Source organism: Abramis brama (assembly GCF_963993115.1).
Source record: "Abramis brama genome assembly, chromosome: 6".
Classification (NCBI taxonomy): Eukaryota; Metazoa; Chordata; class Actinopteri; order Cypriniformes; family Leuciscidae; genus Abramis; species Abramis brama.
This window is the reverse complement of record NC_139968.1, coordinates 19,258,566-19,282,661: the sequence shown is the minus strand read 5'-3', so window position 1 is coordinate 19,282,661 and position 24,096 is coordinate 19,258,566. Positions and strand designations below refer to the sequence as shown.

The 24,096-nt window shown below is 38.9% G+C and overlaps 1 protein-coding gene across 4 annotated transcripts in view; it reads right to left on the bottom strand.

Annotated features, from left to right (window-relative positions):
• The window catches only part of tle2b (TLE family member 2, transcriptional corepressor b), a 47,251-nt gene that overhangs the window by 12,168 nt on the left and 10,987 nt on the right, over positions 1–24,096 (bottom strand). Inside the window, exons 4-8 of one of the 4 annotated variants that reach the window (XM_084116203.1) lie at positions 12,623–12,667; positions 4,670–4,732; positions 3,221–3,295; positions 1,731–1,908; positions 476–492 (exon numbers count right to left, since the gene is read on the bottom strand). In XM_084116203.1, coding sequence (XP_083972329.1) covers positions 476–492; positions 1,731–1,908; positions 3,221–3,295; positions 4,670–4,732; positions 12,623–12,667 — 378 coding nt within the window. Of the gene's footprint in view, positions 1–475; positions 493–1,730; positions 1,909–3,220; positions 3,296–3,998; positions 4,020–4,669; positions 4,733–12,622; positions 12,668–24,096 lie in introns of those variants that run through there. The other 3 variants (XM_084116204.1, XM_084116206.1, XM_084116205.1) reach the window with 3 other exon arrangements.

Below are 24,096 nucleotides of genomic sequence, written 5' to 3'. Positions count from 1 at the left end.
CAATCATTTTGGGGGGGAACAATCCCTTTAAAGGAAAATCAAAACTTTTAAAGGGACAGTACACCTAAATATTAAATGCTGTGATTTTTGTACTTGAACAAAAAAAAATTTTTTTTCACTATATTCTATATATTCACTATATTTTTTTTACTGAAAATGTTTACCTCCGCATCTCATAGAAATCACAAGAGTTTGGAACGGCATGATGGTAAGACTGTTCCTTTAAGGCTAACTGTGATGCAACCAAATGACAGAGAACTATGGGTTGTTATATTAAAAGTACAGAATGAACGCTTTTCCTTAGTGCTAATGGCAGCGGGCAGGAACTGTGCTTAAAGCGTCTTAGTTTAGAGTGTGCTGGTCGGATTTCATAATCCGTACTTCTCTTTAAAGGACTTTGTATTTGGAATCATTTATCAAAGTCAGTGGGGTGGAGACATATATACACAAACAAACACTCAAGTTTGATACTCACCCTGCTGGGCGCACCCTCTGGGAGCGGAGGAGAGAGAGAGACAGAAAGAGAAGGAGGGGTTGGGGATTGACGTCAGTCTAGATAATAATAACAACAATTCCATTGCAAGCCAAGGTCATGCTGAAAAATCCAGTAAGGGTGCAATAAAAATACATCCATTGTATTGAGCTCCCTGAACAAGTCGCCCCTCTGGCCTTCAGTCTATCAGAGCTTTAAGGCTTCTCAGAAGTATATCAAATCTACTGTAGCAACTCCTTCTCGCTCGTTTTTCGTGGGCCATTTTTCGCTCCATCACTCTCTTGAAATGATCACTTTAATGTCGGAAGACTCATAAGTGCACATGGACGGTGCCGTAATGAAAGTTTATCAACAAACTAGTTGGGGGGTGTGTCAACAAATAAATCATAGCGGAAGTTAATTGGTATTGGTCACAAAAATTGAACACTGCATGCACACTGTTGATGAAGAATCGCAACATGAAAATAATAATATACACAGATAAAGATCCATACCTAATGCTCACAAATTAGGTTTCATTTTGTTAAGTCAGCTCAAAAAAAGCTTTGTCTTTTTTAAAAAGTGAATAAGAGAGAAACTGCCCAATGCATTTATATTAATAATAAATTAATTTATATTTATTCATATTAATTTATGCGTTCCAGATTAAAGGGATAGTTCACCCCAAAATGAAAATTAGCCCATGATTTACTCACCCTCAAGTCATCCTAGGTGTATATGACTTTCTTCTTTCAGACGAATACAATCGGAGTTATATTAAAAAATGTCCTGGCTCTTCCGAGCTTTATAATGGCAGTGAATGGCCGTTTCTGTTTTGAAGTCCATAAAAGTGCATCTATCCATCATACAAGTGCTCCACACGGCACTTTTATGGACTTCAAAACAGAAACGGCCATTCACTGCCAATTTAAAGCTCAGACACGTCAGGGTGTTTATATAACTCTGATTGTATTTGTCTGAAAGAAGAAAGTCACATGCACCTAGGATGACTTGAGGGTGAGTAAATCATGGGCTAATTTTCATTTTTGGGTGAACTATCCCTTTAATAAATGTATAAAAAAAAAAATATAATAATAATATATTTATTTTAAATTAAATATAAATATTCTATATTGTAAATTACATGTAATTATTTATTTTTATTTTATTTATACAATTAATTCTTTAATTTAAAGTCATTTAATAACCCCATGCACCTGTGAGATTAAAGAGTAAGACAGGTCAGACAGACACTCACCTCGCAGGTGCTCGGGGTCCAGGTGGTTGCGGTCGTCCTTGTTGGCCAGGTGAGCGGAGACTCCCAGGGCCCCGGTGAGGGCCAGCAGACCCGAGGTGCCGCTCAGAGACAGACCTGAAGGGTGAGGAGTGAGAGGGATACCTGGAGTGTGGTGAGACAGGTGCTGGAGCTGCTGCTGCTGAGAGACAGACACGCAAACAGAGACGGAGAGAAAGACAACAGTCAGGCACACATACACAAAAAGATATATCACATGGAGATTAACTGAGATGGATGGATGGACAGATATATATACAGACAGACAGACAAAGAGATCAAATATTCTTTCCATCTATCTATCTATCTATCTATCTATTGTTAGATCATCGTCTATCTATCCATCCATCCATCCATCCATCCATCTACCAATCTATCGTTATATCATCTATCTATCTATCTATCTATCTATCTATCTATCTATCTATCTATCTATCTATCTATCTATCTATCTATCCATCCATCCATCCATCCATCCATCCATCCATCCTTCTATCATCGTCTATCTATCTATCTATCTATCTATCTATCTATCTATCTATCATCGTCTATCTATCTATCATCGTCTATCTATCTATCTATCTATCTATCTATCTATCCATCCATCCATCCATCCATCCATCTATCGTTCTATCATCGTCTATCTATCTATCATCGTCTATCTATTTATCTATCTATCTATCTATCCATCCATCCATCTATCGTTCTATCATCGTCTATCTATCTATCATCGTCTATCTATTTATCTATCTATCTATCTATCTATCTATCTATCTATCTATCTATCTATCTATCCATCCATCTATCGTTCTATCATCGTCTATCTATCATCGTCTATCTATCCATCCATCCATCTACCAATCTATAGTTTTATCATCGTCTATCTATCGATCCATCCATCCATCGTTCTATCATCGTCTATCTATCTATCTATCTATCTATCTATCTATCTATCTATCTATCTATCTATCTATCTATCTATCTATCTATCCATCCATCCATCCATCCATCCATCCATCCATCCATCGTTCTATCATCATCTATCTATCTATCTATCCGTCCGTCCGTCCGTCCGTCTATCTATCTATCTATCTATCTATCTATCTATCTATCTATCTATCTATCTATCTATCTATCTATCCATCCATCTATCGTTCTATCATCGTCTATCTATCTATCATCGTCTATCTATCTATCTATCTATCTATCTATCTATCTATCTATCCATCCATCTATCGTTCTATCATCGTCTATCTATCTATCATCGTCTATCTATCTATCTATCTATCTATCTATCTATCTATCTATCTATCTATCTATCCATCCATCCATCCATCCATCCATCCATCCATCCATCCATCGTTCTATCACCGTCTATCTATCTATCCATCCATCCATCCATACATCCGTCCATCCGTCTGTATGAGAAGTCAGAAAGGTCAGAGGTCACTCACCCCTATGATGGCGTTGAGTTCTGCCATGGTGACCTGTTTGGCACGTTCCACCGCCTGAACGACCTGCTGTTGATGCTGACACACACACACACACACATATAAATGGTAAGAAACAGACACAAAATACACATTTGTAGATACACAAACTCAAACACACTAAAAAAAAGTGAATTTAAGTAAACATCTCACAGCTAAACTATTTATCCTCACACACTCTCTCTCTACATCCCTCTGTCTGTCACACACGCACACACACACAAGTCAAGTATTGACAGACATATCACTCTGTCCTTCCCCGTCAGCAGACACTAACTCAAGCTAATGCTAAAGGTGACCTCCTGATCAATACAGGTCCGCCTGATCTTTTATTGCTCATCTGCCCAAATAAATCCTCTCATTTGAAATAAAGATCCATTCCAGGCGTTACATTCTGAACACAGGTATCCTCACATGAAAGGGAGCTGTATCAGTATACATTATATTAAAGGTCATATCCACAAACAGACTATATGAATAATGATCGGTAAACAGATATGTTATTTACAGAAGTCTTACGTAAACTACAATAATTGAAGCATCTGATTGGTTGAGATATCAGCTGTGTGCAGGTGATGTCACTAGTCCTGAAGGATTTAATAATTTAATAGACAAATCCTCTTGATGAATCTAAATCTTTGATAAGTTTTGAGAGAAATCAATCCTCTCTCATTTTCCAGTACAGTTTTGAACTCTAAAGGAGAGTTGCTTTAATTTCATAGTGTGCATTCATACAACCCACCGTGGACTTGAGAGGACTGCAGCTCCAAAGCTTTGAAGATAATAATGGACCTATGGCTCCACGACAACGGAGCTGGAGCTTTGAGTATGATGGGACACAAAACAAACCATTCCAGCCTTAGCCATTCGCAACAAAGTACAGCTAGAAAAGCAACAGCCGAATCTCAAGAGCTTCTCCTTCTACCCTTCATACGAACTGAAAGAAACAAGCAACATGTGACTGAACGGCGGTCCCCGAGAACTCTTTGATTTTTGCACGAATTGCTAGAATTTGATGTTTTGGCTCATTAATGTGAAGCGAGTCATTTGTTTGACTTCCGGTTCAACCAATAGCATGGGTTTGGAACGGGACTACCTGCTGGTATCACTAGAAGTAGAGCTGCTAATAAAGCAAACAGAGATGCTGGACTCGAGCTGAATTTGCAAACTGAGCTCATCAAACCATCACAGATGACTCTCGGTAACCGGACACGGCAGGAGTTTGCTGCTTCGTTAAAAAACGCAGGATATCAGCAATCCTTGTTTGGTTGGAGATGTGAGACGGGGTCGTTAAAATCTAGAAGCTGTCTGCTGTACTGAGGGTGAATCAGTCTGACGGGGAGAGAAAGTGTGTGTGTGCCTCTGGGAGAAGACCCCAGAACCCTGATGAGTTGTCAATCACTGTCAGCGTACCTCCTGAGAGAGGAAAGGGATGATTTGAGCACAGATAGCACTGAGTCGCTTCACGATCTCCGCCTGCAAGAGAACACACACATACACACGCTCGATTAGGAGAGAAAACAATGACAGTGATAAACCTGTACTACTGCACTGGGCTCTCAATTCCCAAGCACACAAATGGCTTCAGCTTAGATTATATTCATGACAATGATGTCTCAGCAACAACAGATACACAAGCCAGAGAAAGAGAGTGACAGATAATAATGTAGTGAAGGCAATTTAGCACTGCTGTGATGGAGGATGTAGGTTAATTGTAATTTTGTGGACGTGAATGATAAAAAATACTCCAAACGAGCTATCAAACACCGTAGAGATTAGTTCAAAACCACTCATAGTAACCACCAAGAAAACAAAAGCAACTAGAACTACATGATTAATCGTTGAAAAAAATCGCGATCTCGATTCAAACACCCACGCGATCTCGTTCCTAAACGACAACGATTCGCCTGTGTCTATTAAACCTTTGGCAAATTCACACCGGAACATTGAAATCTGTGTTTGCGCTGGCGCTGATCCAAAGAGAGCAGCTGTCATGTATAGGTATGAAATAGATTCACAAACAGTCTTTTCAACCACACAGAATCGTTACTTCCGTGTTACAATAATTTAGATTATCACAGAAGTATTGGTATAAACGTGATATAAACACTGATGTCTACGGTAGCGATCAAAATAGAGAAAATCACCTTTTGAAAGTAACTTAGCGCTTAAAATAACAATTGTAACATAGCACTTCAAATAACGATTGTAGCGATTACATCGTTGCACCAGTAGGTGGCGACAAGTGACTGTTACATTTTTTTATTTGTCATTGAATCATTCATTCAAAAAGGCTGATTCATCCTGTAATGAAACAAGTGAAATCTTTTTGAGTGAGTCATTGAATCATCCATTCAAACCGATTTAAAAAAAAATAATTCAGATTAATTAAACATTTTAAATAGACTGAAGCAATTAACACTTGGTCAGAACCTCCAGTAAATTACGTTATTTTTTTAGTCAGAATTCAGAATCGTGATTCTCAATTTATCCAGAGTCATGCATCTCTACTAGCAATGAGTTAAAAACCCCTCATAAAACCCTAGCAACTACCCAGAACACCCTAGCAACCAGCAAAACACTCTAGAAACACTTTATCAACTGAATAGCAACGTGCTATTAACCACACAGAACACCTTAGCAATGCATTAAAAACCATTCATAACCTAGCAAACACATCTAGTAACTACAGCAATCCCCAAGAACACCATAAAAACACATAACATCCAAACTATGACCAGAAAACCCTAACAACCCACTAACACTTTAGAAACAGTATCAACTGCATAGAAATACTTTAATAACTACAAATCCTATAAACCCTACAGCTATGCCCTAACAACCACCCTAGCAACATCTTAGTAACCACCCAGAACACCCTAGCAATGTGCTAAAAACATTTAAAACATCATAGAAACCACCCAGAGGACCCTAACAATCCCCTGGCAACTGCAGAAAATACCCAAGCAATGCACTTATATCTATGCCACTCATAACATTCTAAAAACTACCCAAAACACCCTAGCAACCCCCTAACAATCCCACATAACATCCTAGCAACCACTCAGAACACCTTAGGAACCACATAGCAACACCTTAGAATTAAGGCGGTGAGTTTGTAAGTGACACTTACATTTTCTACCAAAAATGTCCAGTTTGTGTGTGTGCTGAGTTCTATTCATTTAGCAATTTCCCTGGGCTCTCTCTCTCTCTCTCTCTCTCTCTCTCTCTCTCTGTGTGTGTGGTGTGTGTGTGTGTGTGTGTGTGTGTGTGTGTGTGTGTGTGAGTGAGTGAGTGAGTGAGTGAGTGAGTGAGAGAGAGAGAGAGAGAGAGAGAGAGAGAGAGAGAGAGAGTGCACTTCAGGGCTGAATAGCTTGAATAGTCTCAATCTCCCTGCAACAGAGCACTCAAACACACACACGTTTAATTATAGTCTCACTAAGAACAACAACAGACAGGCGGACAAGTGTTTCACACACGCTGCAACACAAGAACAGTTAATTACTTTCTTTCACACACACGTTCCTTTCAACACATTTTACAGGGTGCCCAGTCACCATCCAACAGCTATTATCTTCTTTTTACTGTTTTTCCAGTCTTTTCTGTCCTGTGATAAGGCTCTCTGATTCTCTCTGATCACACACACACACACACACTAATGGAGGAGTATTTGCAGTGATGGAGGCACAGAAATACAGCAGACCTCTAAGTGTACTCTAATACCTACATGAGGAGCGACGCAAACCTGTTTTGGAGCTATTTTAATCTGCACACAGTATTATTAAAGGCAGCATGAAACAGAAGTTGCGAGAGGGCACATGTCTGACGTCACCATTGGCCATTGGAGTGATTTGACAAGAAATCTGAGATATTATTTACAGACTGCCGAAAGCTGCTGCTCCTGGTAGCGAAAGATGGATTTACAGTTATAATTTTGTGTTAATATGCAGAATTGTGGGGTAAAATCATACCCTATACATTGTATTGACAATGACAACTCATCAATTAAATATTTACCATCGTATATTCTGCATAATTGGATGTTTTTAAATAAACTGACAAAAACTATACAAGTTTAGGGCTGGACGATATGATGATATAACATTGATATTAGTTTCCCCCCAGATTTAGACCTACCTTTATTGCATTTATATAAAACGTTCACAGGTAAATTTGCTTTATGTATTTCCCCAGCGTCGAAATCAGGCACATATAAATGTCAGGAAACAGGATTCCTGGCTGCATGTCAATATCCATGGATCACTGGATCTTTGGTAAGTTGTAAGGAACACTTATATCAAGTCCAACCTTTAATTTAAACTGAAAATCATTTGTTTTACTCACATTTTCCCATATTAAATCCATTCACGCAGAAGGCTCTTTTACCACTCAGTCTGGCTGAGCGGGCGTCTCACGGCGGGAAAGTGACGTCAATGCATTACCCTCTATATCCGAGTGAAATGGCTTCTCGAACAGGAAAAAATGTTAGGCAGGACTAGATTTTTTCCATAGGGAATTGATTGGATATTTGTGGTTTGCTATTAATTAATCCATCCATCCATCCATCCATCCATCTGCTATCTATATATCTGTCTGTCTATCCATCCATCCATCCATCCATCCATCTGTCTGTCTATCTATCTGTTTGTCTTTCTGTCTATCTATCTATCTGTTTGTCTGTCTATCTATCTATCTTTCTGTCTATCTGTCTGTCTATCTATCTATCTGTTTGTCTTTCTGTCTATTTATCTATCTTTCTGTCTGTCTATGTATCTATCTATCTGTCTGTCTCTCTATTTAAAAAAAAATCCTTTTTCCTCTTCTCTCCCCTTATCTGTCTTTTCCGATCGGCTCCCTTGTTACCGACCTTCCTTTCTAATCCTCCTCTCTCCTGCCCTTCTCCTCTATTATTCTGTAAACTCCATCAGTCTATCTATGTCTGTCTGTCTATCTACCTGTCTATCTATCTATCAAGTCAATAAGTCTTCCTACCCTTTAATCAATCTGCCTGTCTACATATCTATCTATATGTAGTACAATATTAAGGATATTAACTGTTGCCTAAAATTAGGTCGTGAAATTTCCTAGAATAATTATCATGTGTCAATATTATTATTACCTGGCAGAATACTTGTTACTTCTGCCACATGAGACTGCAGACAAGTGAACGGAAGCATGTTCGGTTGTTTGCATTTTTGTTGGGACACAGTGTAGCAGTGATGCTGAACATCTGCAGATTGTGTGTGTGAGTGAAACAGAGCTCATTTGTGTATAATGAGGTTGAGGGTGATGCAACTGCTTTGGAATGAAACCGAGTGTGTTTGAGAAAGAGAGAGAGAGAGAGAGAGAGAGAGAGAGAGAGAGAGAGAGAGAGAGAGAGAGAGAGAGAGTGCAGGAGGGAAATGAAGAAACGGAGAAGGAAAACAAGACGTGTGTGCATGTTTGTGAGGAAGTCCCAGGGTGCCAACCTTTTAGCATAATGGCTTTGTCACTCGATCAAAAGGACCTGAGTAGGTGCAGATGCCCCGCTGCTTGTGTGCGCACATATATTTACCCAGAATTCACGTGAGTGTGTGAACATATCTCCACATTTGCATATGCTTGCTTTGTGTGTGTGTTGAACAGTTATTAACTTTTTACAATCCAAATACAATAAATATATTTTCACTATATCACTTTAAAAACATTTAAAATAAATATTATATAAAAATAGTACACTAAAGTATAGTCTAAAAGTATCTACATAACATTTTTTGAATAATAATTAAAATAAAGTAACTTATAAAATGTTTTTGGTTGAGAGTGTGTGCATTTATAATTGTTCCATGTACAGGAATGTGTCTCTATCCCTCCTCTATGAGTGCTTTCCCCCCACACATTTAATTACCCATGAGCCTTTGCATGTGTGTAGGGTTTTGTGCATATATGTGTGCCTGTGTCCTCCTTTGTGTGTGTGTCTGATTTTCAGTGCTTTACTGCTCTCCTTTCCTCCCTCGTTGTTTCTTTTCTTCCTTTTTCCGAATGGAAGGGCCATCAATCAGAGAGAAAGAGAGGGAGAGAGAGGAGAGGAGGGAGGAGAGAGGGATATTGGCGAAGTGCCAGGGGAAGAGAGGCTGGCACACTGCCCAGAGAAAGAGAGAGAGCAAGAGAAAAGGAGAGCGAGCGAGCAGTAGAGCGAGCCAAAACGAGAGAAGGAGAATTCAAGAGAGAACAAGCACAGATAGAGGGAGACAGGGGGCGAAAGAGACACAGCGACTGAAAAAGAGAGAGAGCGCAGTGTGACAGATGAGGAGAGGAGAAAATGAGGGCTTTATTGAATACCTCAGTGCCTGTGACCACAATCAGTGATTAGAGCCTCAATGTTTAATATTTGCCTTTAAATGTTTAGAGAGAGAGAGAGAGAGAGAGAGAGAGAGAGAGAGAGAGAGAGAGAGAGAGAGAGAGAGAGAGAGAGAGAGAGAGAGAGAGAGAGAGAGAGAGAGAGATTGGCTCCATTAGACATAAAAGGGGCAAACCTGCATCCGGGGGCATCACTTTAAAGGCGTGTGTGTGGCTTTATATTCCCACTTTTTTGTGGTTCTGCTGTTTTTTTTCCCTCTCCATTTTGTCCACTAGTTCATCTCTTGCTCTCTCTCTCTCAGACACACACATATCACTGCATTGGCTGCAATCATGATGCAAGAGCTATAAGAGGGATGGATGGATGGATGGATGGATGGAGCATTTGTTCAGGGATTCAGTGAACACATGTATTCAGATATGGTGAACTATTGAGATGCCAATCATGTGCAAACATCAGAGCACAGCTCTCTCGCAGATTTCATTGGTCAGGGTCCGCCCATGAGTACGTTTGACTGACATATAACGTAACCAATCACAGTTTGTTCCGCGACATGTTTAGGGGTGTGAAGAAGTAAAGTCGAAGTCCCAGCAAAACAGACCGGCGTGCATCTATAAATTATTAATTCAAGAACGTTGGGCAACTTTACTGCAACAATGGAGCCACGAATTTCACATACTTTTGAAAATCCAGCATTTAGTTGATACTGGTAAGCGCTCATTGTCACAGATGTAAACACGATGGCGTTCTTCTTCCACGAGGGAGTTTGGCGTCACGGCATTTGTTTCCAGGCGGTCCGTTAAAGAACGCAACACACGTCTCCAGGACATCCTGTAGAATTCAACCAATCAGATGATGACTTCGAAACTCCTGAAGTGTTTCAGGATAAGTGTGCCATATGCATCAGATGTTCAGCCAACGGTCCGTAAGCGTGACATCTGAGGCTGAGACTAACTAATATCAAACAAGGATTAGAGAAGGGGCGGAGACAGAGAGATGTGGAATCCTATTAGGAGGCAAATCAGTTTGTTGAATAAGAAAGCATTAGGACTGAAGCTCCGCCCACTGACACACAATCACATGACCCACCCCAAAACAGCAAAAAAAAGTGTGGTTGGTTGCTTCACATTTCAATCAGAAAGTCTCATCCTGACTAAGTGGGTGATTCTTGACAAAACTTCATGCTGATACTCAAAGGTTTTTCTCTCTTCGTTTTCTCTTTCTTGTCTTCCTCCATCACTCTCCATTCATCTGTGCCAGCTCACACAGAGAGCGGGTATGATTACCCTCTTTCTCACACATTGCTGAGGCTGGGAAAGACTGATTTTGTGAAATCAGTCAAAGGAAAGGAAAGAGAGACACACACAGCACTGTCTATTCTTACAGCAGACACTAACACTAAAAGCTGTTGATGAAGTGTGGCATGTTCACAGACAGGGCAAAGCCCGTTCATGGATCTTATGATGCATTTTGTCTACAGAAATGGAAAGGGACTGATTGCCTGCTCCAATCTGATTGGCTGGCTTAAAATAAAATAAATAGTTTTAATTTTTTATTTATATAATTATACTTTTAAAATGTAAACAAAGTCTGCTTCATGCTTTTAACAGTACTCCAAAAAGCATGCATGTGCGCATGATGTTATGAATGTGTGTGTGTGATTATGAAGTATCATGGAGGATTTAACACCATTAAAACCATTTTATTGTGCACACGTGGGAATTCACTGAGCATGAATTGCGCCCACTGATAGTTTGGTTTATTTGCACTCACGTGTTTATGTGGTTTCAGTAACTGATTCATGAAAGGAATTATGTAAATCAGATAGCATATTGAACATGATGTGCACAATTAAGTTCCTCGTTTTAGAAGCTAGCATTCTTATATGTTACAAGGGTAAACGTTCACATGAAATCAGACGTTTTAAAACCGGATCCAAACCACATCCACATGTTACAAGTGTAAATGGTCAGATCACATGAAATCAGACGTTTTTAAACCGGATCCAAACCACATCCACATGTTACAAGTGTAAACGGTCAGATCACATGAAACCATGTTTATAAACCGGATCCAAACCACATCCATATATGTTACAAGTGTAAACGGTCAGATCACATGAAATCAGATGTTTATAAACCGGATCCAAACCACATCCATATATGTTACAAGTGTAAACGGTCAGATCACATGAAATCAGATGTATATAAACCGGATACAAACCACATCCATAAATGTTACAAGTGTAAACAGTCAGATCACATGAAATCAGACGTTTATAAACTAGATCCAAACCAGATCCATATGTTACAAGTGTAAATGGTCAGATCACATGAAATCAGATGTTTATGAACCGGATCCAAACCACATCCATATATGTTACAAGTGTAAATGGTCAGATCACATGAAATCAGATGTATATAAACCGGATACAAACCACATCCATAAATGTTACAAGTGTAAACAGTCAGATCACATGAAATCAGACGTTTATAAACTAGATCCAAACCACATCCATATGTTACAAGTGTAAACGGTCAGATCACATGAAACCATGTTTATAAACCGGATCCAAACCACATCCATATATGTTACAAGTGTAAACGGTCAGATCACATGAAATCAGATGTTTATAAACCGGATCCAAACCATATCCATATATGTTACAAGTGTAAACGGTCAGATCACATGAAATCACATTTATAAACAGGATCCAAAACATCCATATGTATTTCAAGTGTAAAGGTCAGATCACATGAAATTAGGCTATTACAAACCGGATTCAAACCACATCTATATGTATTTAGAGTGTAAACAGTATGATCAGAATCATTAAGGACACGACGCAAGCTTAATGTGATAATGTGTAATATTGTGCATAGCTGCAAACCTATAAACAGCCTGTCCTAATCTGACTTAAAAAACAAAATCGGATTAGTGTGACCAGAGAATAAAATGTTGTTTTCGAGTCCTAAAATACCACAGGCAAAACGGTTTAGTGAATTTGCCCCATAGGTTTATCTTACCTGTTTGTGCATCTCAATGTTGAGCCCGTAGGTCATCTCGTAGTACTGTGGGAACACAAACGTGAAAGCATCAATCTGATGAATTAAACAGCAGTGAATCATCATCAATCAAATTAAAACCTCAGCGGCCTGACAGACACTAACGACTCGCTGAAACTACAGTAAGACGAAGAGAATTTGAACGTGTCAGCGACGGCGCGTGGTTCAGCGTGTCTCTTTCAGCAGGGAGATGAGCAGCGATGCCAATGATGAAGATGAAACCTGACACAACTGCTCGCTTTTTCTGTGTCTCTCTCAGTCTGTCTGTCAAGCTCACACACTCGATAACCGCTCTGTGAGTAGCTCGATTTTAAAAAATCCCTTTTCCTCTTCTCTCCCCTTATCTCTTTCTTTTCCGATCGGCTCCCTCGTTACCGACCTTCCTTTCTAATCCTCCTCTCTCCTGCCCTTCTCCTCTATTATTCTGTAAACTCCATTTCCTATCCGTGATGTGTGCCTGACCTCCTCTCTTCTATCAAACCTCTGTGGTTTAATCTCAGGATTAAAGTCTCACCATATCTAATAACAGCGCCTGGAAACCCCAAAGGTGTCGATATGAGGTTAACAGCGGTAAAATATTTCAAAGTTTGGACACACCTACCTATTCATTCTTTATTAGTGCTTGCAAAGTATCTATATTAATATTCCTGGTTCTTCTATGGGCATGAATGAATGATACCTAAAATTGTGTGGTTTATGCATAGCTTTTAATCCTAAAACGCAAAGAGTATTATCATTTACCAACCTGTAGGAATTAATAGTTAATGGTTAATAAATTGAGTAAAAAAACATTAAAAATAATAACATTTTTGTTTTGCAAAGAAAGTCATGCATTAAAACAATTTTGTCTACAAAACTCATTTCAAGCCTCTACATATAAACCTTTAAACCAAAAGGATTTTAAGACCATGAAAGCAAGTCCAGTCAAGCAAGTTCAAACTTTTGACTGGCAGTTTAAATGCAAGTCTATAAAATGAAGCATTTTAGACATGCAGCGCTGTATTTAAATTTATTGCATTTCCAGTATTGATCACTCCGGTGGGTGATGAATTTTGGATAAAGCGTGACAAAACAGCAGAACTATTTCCCCATCTATCTGGTCTGCTGGCACACACACACACACACACACAAATATAAATCATGTTCGCTGGTTCTGCATGCTGATAGTGCAGCAGGGCCGCTGGAAACAGTTCCGCTTTAAAAAGCTCTGCGGCGGCCCAGAAGGATATTCAGCGGCGCTCATATTACCTCCGCTACAGCCAAAAAAGGTCTCTGCATCATTCCACACCAACATTAGTTCTCAGCATGTTTTGATGTAGAATCAATCCAGGGAGAAAACGCAGAGCGACAATTCAAATTCTCACCAAAATGGGCGATATATCAGTCAACTAATTGACCTGGCTGACATATCGGTACCAACTGAATGGAAATGTCTACATTAAAGCCGGGCTCAGCCTACAGGAGTTTATAAATCTTAACCAATTGTTAAATCTGGTTGCATTATGCACATAAGGAGAGTCTTCACGGATTTTCTTCTTTCAAATCTCAAACCTGCACACAAACCACAAGATTTGAAAAACCACTGCGCATCACACACTACAAGATATTCTTAAAGTCCCCCTGTAGTAAATCATTTTACCACTTAAATATCACTAAAATTACAATTTTAAAAGTTTTTCCTTTATTTTTTCATGCCTTAAAATAACTTGAAAATAACTCTACACCCTTGCCTCATTTAGAATACGCGGTTCTATGAATATGCAAATTAGCCCCGCCTCCACTCACTCAGATTAGCTCAGAGATCCACTCGTTGCCGATCACATGTTGACCTGATTGGTTACAAGGTAGAAGAGACCAGAAACACCAGCGATCAAACCGCGTTTTTGAGATCGTCTTTGGTTCACTGCAGTTTAAAAATTCTCAGAAATTATGTTGACTTATGAATTTGCACATGGTTTGTCTTAAAGCATATTAAAAAAAACACCACATAGACATAAACAACATTAAAAACTTGATTTTGACCACAGGGGGACTTTAAGATTATCATGCCAGATTTAGCATCTCACAGAGAAACGGATGTAAACTAAAGGGATAGGCTACTGTGTCGCCCCAACTTGCTGTAGACATTAAATGTGGAGACATTATAAAAGGTGCCGTGTTGTTGACACATTTCGACCAGCCGTTCCATAATCTCCGTTGTAAAACAGACGCGTACAGCTGATTGTTATTTCGCGGTCGCCATTTCAAAAGTTCTGTCACTTCCGTCTCCTTGTCTCTCATTGGCTATTGACGCAATCATAGTCGCTATCATCTCGATTTAAAATCCTAAACATCAAACGTGTTTGATATTGTCGTGGCGGGCTAGATGTGTCCGCGAGCAGATCGGGAGATTTAAGATTTAATCAGTAAACGCCTCACATTACGACATAATCTGGGACGAACTGACTGATGCCCTGGACGCGATTTTTTTCTCCGAATATTGGGAGGGGTAAATCTGGAATAAATCGGCCTGAAAATCCTGTAGTCTGAACCCAGCTTTAGTGTGGGCCATGCAACCTTTAGCCAAACTTAGCACGATGCCAAACACACTGGTTTGAAGCAACAATGGTTCTAGATGTTTAGTGGCTAACCTAGAAAACCTGTGACGCTGACAACTTTCCAGAACACTCCAGCATCATGGCCTTGAGTTATGTACAGTCAAGCATGAGTCAGATGGAGTTGTGGACAAGTGATCTATTACCTCGACCTACACACAGTCCAGTAAATAAAACGTTTAATGAAGCTGAAACTGTCAGCGTGTTGTGTCTGCTGTCTCCCTAGAGGAAACGTTGAATGACAGACAGGCGATGGGACACTTGCAGCTCTTTTTCTCTTCAAAGCAGTTTAGTCTTTTATGTTCAGCTTTATTAAGCAACTTTCAGCTTCCTCGGTTACAATATTAGAGATAAAAGTTAGTCTGATGATCCGATCGCCAGGGGCCAAGTGTAAGAGGGTTTGGGACCAGCTGACTGACCTCCCACATGACCCAACAAGACATTGATCATTTGTTGTGCTCATGGGGACACAAGTTCTAGTCCAGACTGGGTCAAATCCCTCTCTTTTCCGGTTCTTTCCTGTCAGTTCTCAATTATCTGCAAACAGCACTTTGTACTGTTGATGCCACACTCTCTGTACATTTGACTTCTATTCTATTCTATTCTATTCTATTCTATTCTATTCTATTCTATTCTATTCTATTCATGTCTCAGTTCTATTGTATACAGTCTTTGCGGTTCTTCAGATTTAGCTATTTTCTGTTATCATTTCTATGTTTATCCTTTATATATGTTTTGCACGGTTTATGGAGCAGATTTCACTGCAGGTTGTATTATGTATATAAAAGTGTATGTGACAAAGATCTTCAATCTGAATATTATTCTTTCAAATAAAGGCAAAATGCTCATTACAAATATAAAAATGTAAAAAAAAAAATTTTTTTAAATTGTTAAAATTGAGAGAATGTTGAATTCAATAAGAATGCTGACTGCTATCATTTTCTAAAAAAAAAAAATGTATGAAATTATAGCTAAATTTAAAAAAAAGTAAGTGTCAGGAGCAAATGTGTTTAGATACGTAATTAAACAGTAAGTTTTCTTCACAATTTTTTTTTTTAAACTTACAATAATAAATTATTTAAATAGTTTTTTATTTGTAATAATAGTTGGAAATTATACAGCAAGCATGTAATGTTTTCAGCTATTATTGCTATTTAATAACTGATTTAATTTATTTTATTTAATTTACAATTTTAAAATTAATACTTTTTAAAAAACAAAATACTTTTTGAATTGTAAATTATTCAAATTAATTTAAAGAAATCTTTTTATCAGTGTAATGAATAACAAATATATTTGCTCTTGACAGAAAAATAATTATGTTGCTAAAAGTCAAGTCAACTTCATTTATATAGCGCTTTTAACAACACCGATTATTTCAAAGCAGCTTTACAGTGATAATAGGAAATTCTTCTTTTTTGATTTTTTTTTTTTTTTATATTTTTATAATAGGAAATTAAAGTAACAGTAAAGTATATATATATTTATTTATTTATTTTTTGTGGTGGGGCCAATGAAAATTGTCAGGATAAGAACAAATTTTAATTATGAGCGAAAAAAGTCTGTGTGTGTTGCCGATGCAAAAGTTTACATAGCATGCATGTGTATTTAAGCTCATAACTGAAGGTGTGTGAGTTTCACCACGACATGTTGTTGTTTTTTGTGATTGTGTTGTTATTCTGAACATCAGTGGGATTTTGATACGCTTTTGGCTCGTAATGGCTTTATATTCTTGCGTTCCCTCGTCGTGTCTCGTTATTATATAAGCTCTCTCATGTTATGTACATTCTCATTCTACACCGTGAGTGTGTAATCCCCTGAGTCTATGAATGTGTGTGTGTGTGTGTTGTCTGGAGCAGATTGTGCGCAGCATGTGGCGGATGTAGCGGGGCTCAGTGCGGCGGAGGTTCAACAAAGCCTCTCCTCCTGCCGCAGCCGTGGTGTGTGTGCGTGTTTCTCTTTGCAATGCGTGTGTGTATTAGTCCTCGGCGGTCTAACGAGAGGCAAAATGTACTGGGTGTCCCTTGGTTCAACCCGGCAGCTGTTTGCCATCCGTCGCTCGTACACACATCCTGCTGTGTCGCTGGACACTCGGCTCTTGCTGAAATCTCTGTATATGTACGTGTGTGTGTGTGACAGTCCACTCCTGTACTGCATGCATCTGTGATCTTCTAAGCTCAGACACATTGATTGGCTCATCCTGATCCAATAACACTAGACAGGCAACATTGATGAGATATAATTTCCATTGGGTTATACTCTCAGGATCAGCCATGACCCCATTTACACCAAACAGCCCAATTTGAATTGACTGATATAAAAATAGCCACCCTCTAAGCTCCAAAAAAGGAAATACTAAATATATTTGCACTTCTAGAAAGAAATACTAGAGTTTACGAGGAAAAACTGAATTTTAAGTTTAGATTACATTTACACGACAACAATGTAATAAAAATGGAAAAGTTTTTCATTTGCGTTTGTGAAAAGTTTCGCATACAGACGACAACTTCGTCAAAATGATCCCTGTTCACAAGGATCCATGAGAGCGACTAAAAACGCTGTATTATTTATGCCAGGCCAGTAGATGGCGATGTCACTTTGTAAAGAAACACTACATGCCAGTAGACTGAACACATAATACACATGCATGACGTCACCATTTTCACAAATTCACATTTTAGTAGTTTACACGGAGACTATAACGGTATCGTTTTCAAATTTTCAGACCCCCAAAACAGTGTTGTTGTGTAAATAATAATCTGAAAGTAAACGAAAGACATATAATGTCTTTTGATTCCTCAAAATACACAGATTCATTTTGATGTTAATAGTGTTGCCATAGAAACACATAATTCAGACTCTGAAAACATAATTATGGTAAATACGACATGGGGTGAATTCAAGATGTAAATGCTGAGCATTCCACCTGTGAAGGTCAATGGGAAATTTTAAGACTGTAAACTGTTCAACCAAAAATAAAATTATGTCACGTCACTCCAAACCTGTATGACTTTCTTTCTTAGAACAACACAAATGAGGAAATGTTGAAAAATGTTTTGTCTATACAATGAAATTCAATGGGGTCCAAAAAAATATTGATTGGACCCCATTGACTTTCATTGTATTGACAATTTTTTTTTTCTCGAAATATCTTTTTTTGTGTTTCACAGAAGAGAGAAAGTCATACAGGTTTTGAACGACATGAGGGTGAGTAAATGATGACAGAACCATGATAAGTTGTGCATTAAGAAATTCATTGCCTTCTTAAAGGGATACTCCACTTTTTTTGGAAATGGGCTCATTTTACAACTCCCCCAGAGTTAAACAGTTGAGTTTTACCGTTTTTGAATCCATTCAGCCGAACTCCAGGTCTGGCGGTACCACTTTTAGCATAGCTTAGCATAGATCATTGAATCGGACAGGACCATTAGCATCTCTCTCAAAAAAATTACCAAAGAGTTTAGATATTTTTCCTATTTAAAACTTGACTCTTCTGTAGTTACATCGTGTACTAAGACCGACGGAAAATGTAAAGTTGCGATTTTCTAGGCTGATATGGCTAGGAACTATACTCTCATTCCTGCGTAATAATCAAGAAACTTTGCTGCTGTACCATGAGTCCAGCAGGCGTAATGATATGACGCAGCGCCTGAAAATAGCTGATTATTACGCAGGAATGAGAGTCAAGTTTTAAATAGGAAAAATATTGAAACTCTTTGGTCATTTTTTTGAGAGAGATGCTAATGGTCCTGTCCGATTCAATGATCTATGCTAAGCTATGCTAAAAGTGGTACCGCCAGACCCGGAGATCGGCTGAATGGATTCGAAAACGGTAAAACTCAACTGTTTAACTCTGGGGGAGTTGTAAAATGAGCCTATTTCCAAAAAAAGTGGAGTATCCCTTTAAAGGCACACTATGCAAGATTTGTACCTTAATATAACAGCTTCGAAATAATTTCGATGGTAAACGAACTTGTAGTAGGGCGCCACTGGCAAAACCAGCAATGCAGGTTTGAGAAGTGGCGCCCCGACAAATCTCGCGAGAATCACGACTTGCTTTACGGCACGATGTCACATACATCAACAACATATGAAGCAGCCTCTATGGAAGACACTAGCACGCATTTCTGACGTGAATCATGGCAGAGTCGACGAAGAAAATGAAGACAGCGCGGTCAGAAGAGTGCAGAGACGGCTATGTGTGAGTGGTATTTACGACAGTAACGTTAAATACAAGTACTCCACAGCGACTCTAGGGGTCGCTGTTTGAGAAAAACTGAAACTGCACAGTGTGCCTTTAAATCAGCCACAGAAAAAGCTGTACCATAAATTATTTCATTATACTTCCTTTTTTCCCCAGACAATAAAGTGACATTATATGAAAGCCACAAATGTCGTAAGTGACAGTGCTGCTGGCGGCTGTTCATGAATCCGAGACTGAATTATGAGTTACCTGGCAAGTTTCCTGACAGATGGAGGAAAATTGTGAGTGCATTATCAGCCACACAAAACCAGAGCTGTGATTCATAGAATGCCAATTCATATCAGAGCAATTATAGATTAAGCAAATTGCAGAAAGCCATTCGATTAAATTGAATTTCAAATTGAATAAAACCTTGAATAATTAGATAAGTATGAGGAGTATAGCAAATTTCTGAAAAGGAACACTATTAACTGAAATGCAAACAAATATTAATGTGTGCAGCAACACTATGATAATAGTATCTCCCATTTGCTCACTTATATGCATATAATGTCTCAATTCTTTCAGTTTAAATGGAGACTTTCTCCTGTTGCTAAGATTTTTCCTGAGAAAAAGATCCTAGTAATCTAGAAGAGTTTTAGAAGAGATCGAGAACCAGGGCTGTTATGTCCTCAGTACTGTTCCAATTTAAAGTTCACATTTAGCCAAGTACAGTTCAAATCCCCAGATGTGTTCTTGCTCCGCCCCTTTTAACGAGGACGCATCGAGGGGTGACTTGTGCGACATTGAGACAGCCAGGTATCCCAGAATGCATTTCGCACCAACTAGCAAATGTCAATGGCAGAGGAGAAAACCCGCGTCATTTTAAAAATACTACTGCTATATTTTAACGAACTGTAGTTGTCAGAGTTTTCAGGTGAGAATGTAGTTGTTTAAAGCTCAAATGTGGTTTATTAATAAAGATAGCGACTACTTTATTTTTATCGACTACGATGATTTTTTCGGAGTTGTGACACCCAGGCGATCGATCACCAGGTGCTCAGTGCTCATGTACCCCGCCTGGATCAGCCTTACCTCGGCAAGTCATAAGTTAACCTCGACATTTGCCACTGGCTCTGATGTCTCTATAATGGTTAAATATGAGATAATTCATCTTGTCTATATCTAAGGGCAATATTTGGTCTCGTGAATCTATTATTTGTTCCCGGGCATACCGTTTTGGCTGAGGGCAAAGTTAAGTTTCAAAATTTTACATATTTAAATACTGTTGTACTAATGCCCTAACTTTGTATGTTTGGCTGAATTGTTTGCCTGTCTTTATTTCCTATTGTATAAGCTTTATATTTATACTTTTTTAATGGTTATTATTGCTCACTAAATCTGACATTTAACAAAAAGAGACAGGGTTGTGTTTTATGTTTTATTCTTTTTATATATTTTATGTTTTATTTTATTTTATTTTATATTCTTGGTATAGAAAAACGCTTAATAAAAGTGCAGTGGAATGCAAAAATGCATTCTATGTGAACAACCACTTAAGGTGCAATACTGCCACCTACCATGTTGGAGTGTCAACCAGATAATTACTGCCACTTGCTTATTTAGAATGTCATTTTATGTGTAGTATTAACATGATAGTGATATATATATATATTCTATGTGAACAACCACTTAAGGTGCAATACTGCCACCTACCATGTATGGTGTATGTATACAGTGAGGAAAATAAGTATTTGAACACCCTGCTATTTTGCAAGTTCTCCCACTTGGAAATCATGGAGGGGTCTAAAATTGTCATCGTAGGTGCATGTCCACTGTGAGAGACATAATCTAAAAAAAAATGATTTTTTAACTATTTATTTGTATGATACAGCTGCAAATAAGTATTTGAACACCTGTCTATCAGCTAGAATTCTGACCCTCAAAGACCTGTTAGTCTGCCTTTAAAATATCCACCTCCACTCCATTTATTATCCTAAATTAGATGCACCTGTTTGAGGTCGTTAGCTGCATAAAGACACCTGTCCACCCCATACAATCAGTAAGAATCCAACTACTAACATGGCCAAGACCAAAGAGCTGTCCAAAGACACTAGAGACAAAATTGTACACCTCCACAAGGCTGGAAAGGGCTACGGGGAAATTGCCAAGCAGCTTGGTGAAAAAAGGTCCACTGTTGGAGCAATCATTAGAAAATGGAAGAAGCTAAACATGACTGTCAAATCTTCCTCGGACTGGGGCTCCATGCAAGATCTCACCTCGTGGGGTCTCAATGATCCTAAGAAAGGTGAGAAATCAGCCCAGAACTACACGGGAGGAGCTGGTCAATGACCTGAAAAGAGCTGGGACCACCGTTTCCAAGGTTACTGTTGGTAATACACTAAGACGTCATGGTTTGAAATCATGCATGGCACGGAAGGTTCCCCTGCTTAAACCAGCACATGTCAAGGCCCGTCTTAAGTTTGCCAATGACCATTTGGATGATCCAGAGGAGTCATGGGAGAAAGTCATGTGGTCAGATGAGACCAAAATAGAACTTTTTGGTCATAATTCCACTAAACGTGTTTGGAGGAAGAAGAATGATGAGTACCATCCCAAGAACACCATCCCTACTGTGAAGCATGGGGGTGTTAGCATCATGCTTTGGGGGTGTTTTTCTGCACATGGGACAGGGCAACTGCACTGTATTAAGGAGAGGATGACCGGGGCCATGTATTGCGAGATTTTGGGGAACAACCTCCTTCCCTCAGTTAGAGCATTGAAGATGGGTCGAGGCTGGGTCTTCCAACATGACAATGACCCGAAGCACACAGCCAGGATAACCAAGGAGTGGCTCTGTAAGAAGCATATCAAGGTTCTGGCGTGGCCTAGCCAGTCTCCAGACCTAAACCCAATAGAGAATCTTTGGAGGGAGCTCAAACTCCGTGTTTCTCAGCGACAGCCCAGAAACCTGACTGATCTAGAGAAGATCTGTGTGGAGGAGTGGGCCAAAATCCCTCCTGCAGTGTGTGCAAACCTGGTGAAAAACTACAGGAAACGTTTGACCTCTGTAATTGCAAACAAAGGCTACTGTACCAAATATTAACATTGATTTTCTCAGGTGTTCAAATACTTATTTGCAGCTGTATCATACAAATAAATAGTTAAAAAATCATACATTTTGATTTCTGGATTTTTTTTTTTAGATTATGTCTCTCACAGTGGACATGCACCTACGATGACAATTTCAGACCCCTCCATGATTTCCAAGTGGGAGAACTTGCAAAATAGCAGGGTGTTCAAATACTTATTTTCCTCACTGTATATATATATATATACACTGTAATTTATGGTTATCATCATACAGGTATATCGCAACACCCCCTAATCTCAACAATGTGCTCAGATTTGCCAAGATACCAAAGTAAAATTAGACATAAAATATCTCAAAAGGTGCCAAGATCTCAATATCAACTCAAACATTTCTCATCAAAATTATCTGATTTACGCGCACTAATTTTATAGCTCTATATTCTTACTGTATGTCAACAATTGTCTCATAAAAAGATTTAAGAGCAACATGTGAGTCGACTGATGCATGAAAAATGACAACAGCAAAGGTTTCGCGAGCTATTAAAGGAGAATAAAATGTTCCTCTAGGTCTAGGTTGTTGACCAACATACCATGACGGATAAATTAAAGGTGAAATCTGGAAACAGAAGTCCCGACCCAAACTCGCGCCATTGAAATCAAGCTTGCGTGGCTAGACGAGAAAGTTTCAAGCCTTAATAGTTAAAAGTGAAAGTTCAAAGTGAAACTGAAAGTAAATTAAAGATTAAAAAAAATCATTTTAAATTGCTCCGAAAATTATTTTTGCAATTAGCTTTGGTGCCGCTAATGGAGCAGAAATTGTGCACCGTAGCTTTAAATGAGAGTTAAAGTCAAACTGAAAGTAAATCAATGTATTGCACTGCTGCTGCTGTTTGCTTAATTTGATTTGTTTGGTTATATCAGTTATTTTCCATCACAGGACATCAACAAGCATCAAAATCTCGCAAAACAGGAGCAATCCATTACTATCATTTTTTTGTTTGTTTAAACCCTCTGCACTCCTTATTTCTCTCTCTCTCTTATTCTCACACACATGGCAGCACTCAAATGTTTAGCTCACAAAGAAGTAATCGTTTTCAAATGCGTCTTATCCTTTCTGCCTTCCTGGTTTTGCCCTTCTCTCTCCTTCTCTTCATCTCTTTCTCCTGTTTTTCTTTCTCTGCCCTCGTCTTTTCTTCGTCTTACTGTCTCCCGCTGCGTCTTTATACTGTCTCTCTCACTCTGTCAGTTCTTCTCCTCTTCATCTTCTCTATCAGCCTTTATCTTCCCCTCCTCTTTCTTATTTTTTTACTGCTGTGTTTCAATCACCTCTCTCTCTCTCACTCGCTCTTTTACTCTCCTCGTTCGTCTTTGCTGCTGATCTCTCCTTATGTTCTCTCTCTCTGGCGCGAGGGCAATCTGTGACAGTAATGTTCGGAGGCGAGCAAGAGCATCAGACGGGTGAGTCGGGGCGGGGGTGTTACTGCAAAAGCAGCGCATTAGCCCCCTCGTTCGCTCAATCTTTCTATCCTCAGCCGCCCCAGGGTCTGGATTACACATAACGGTCA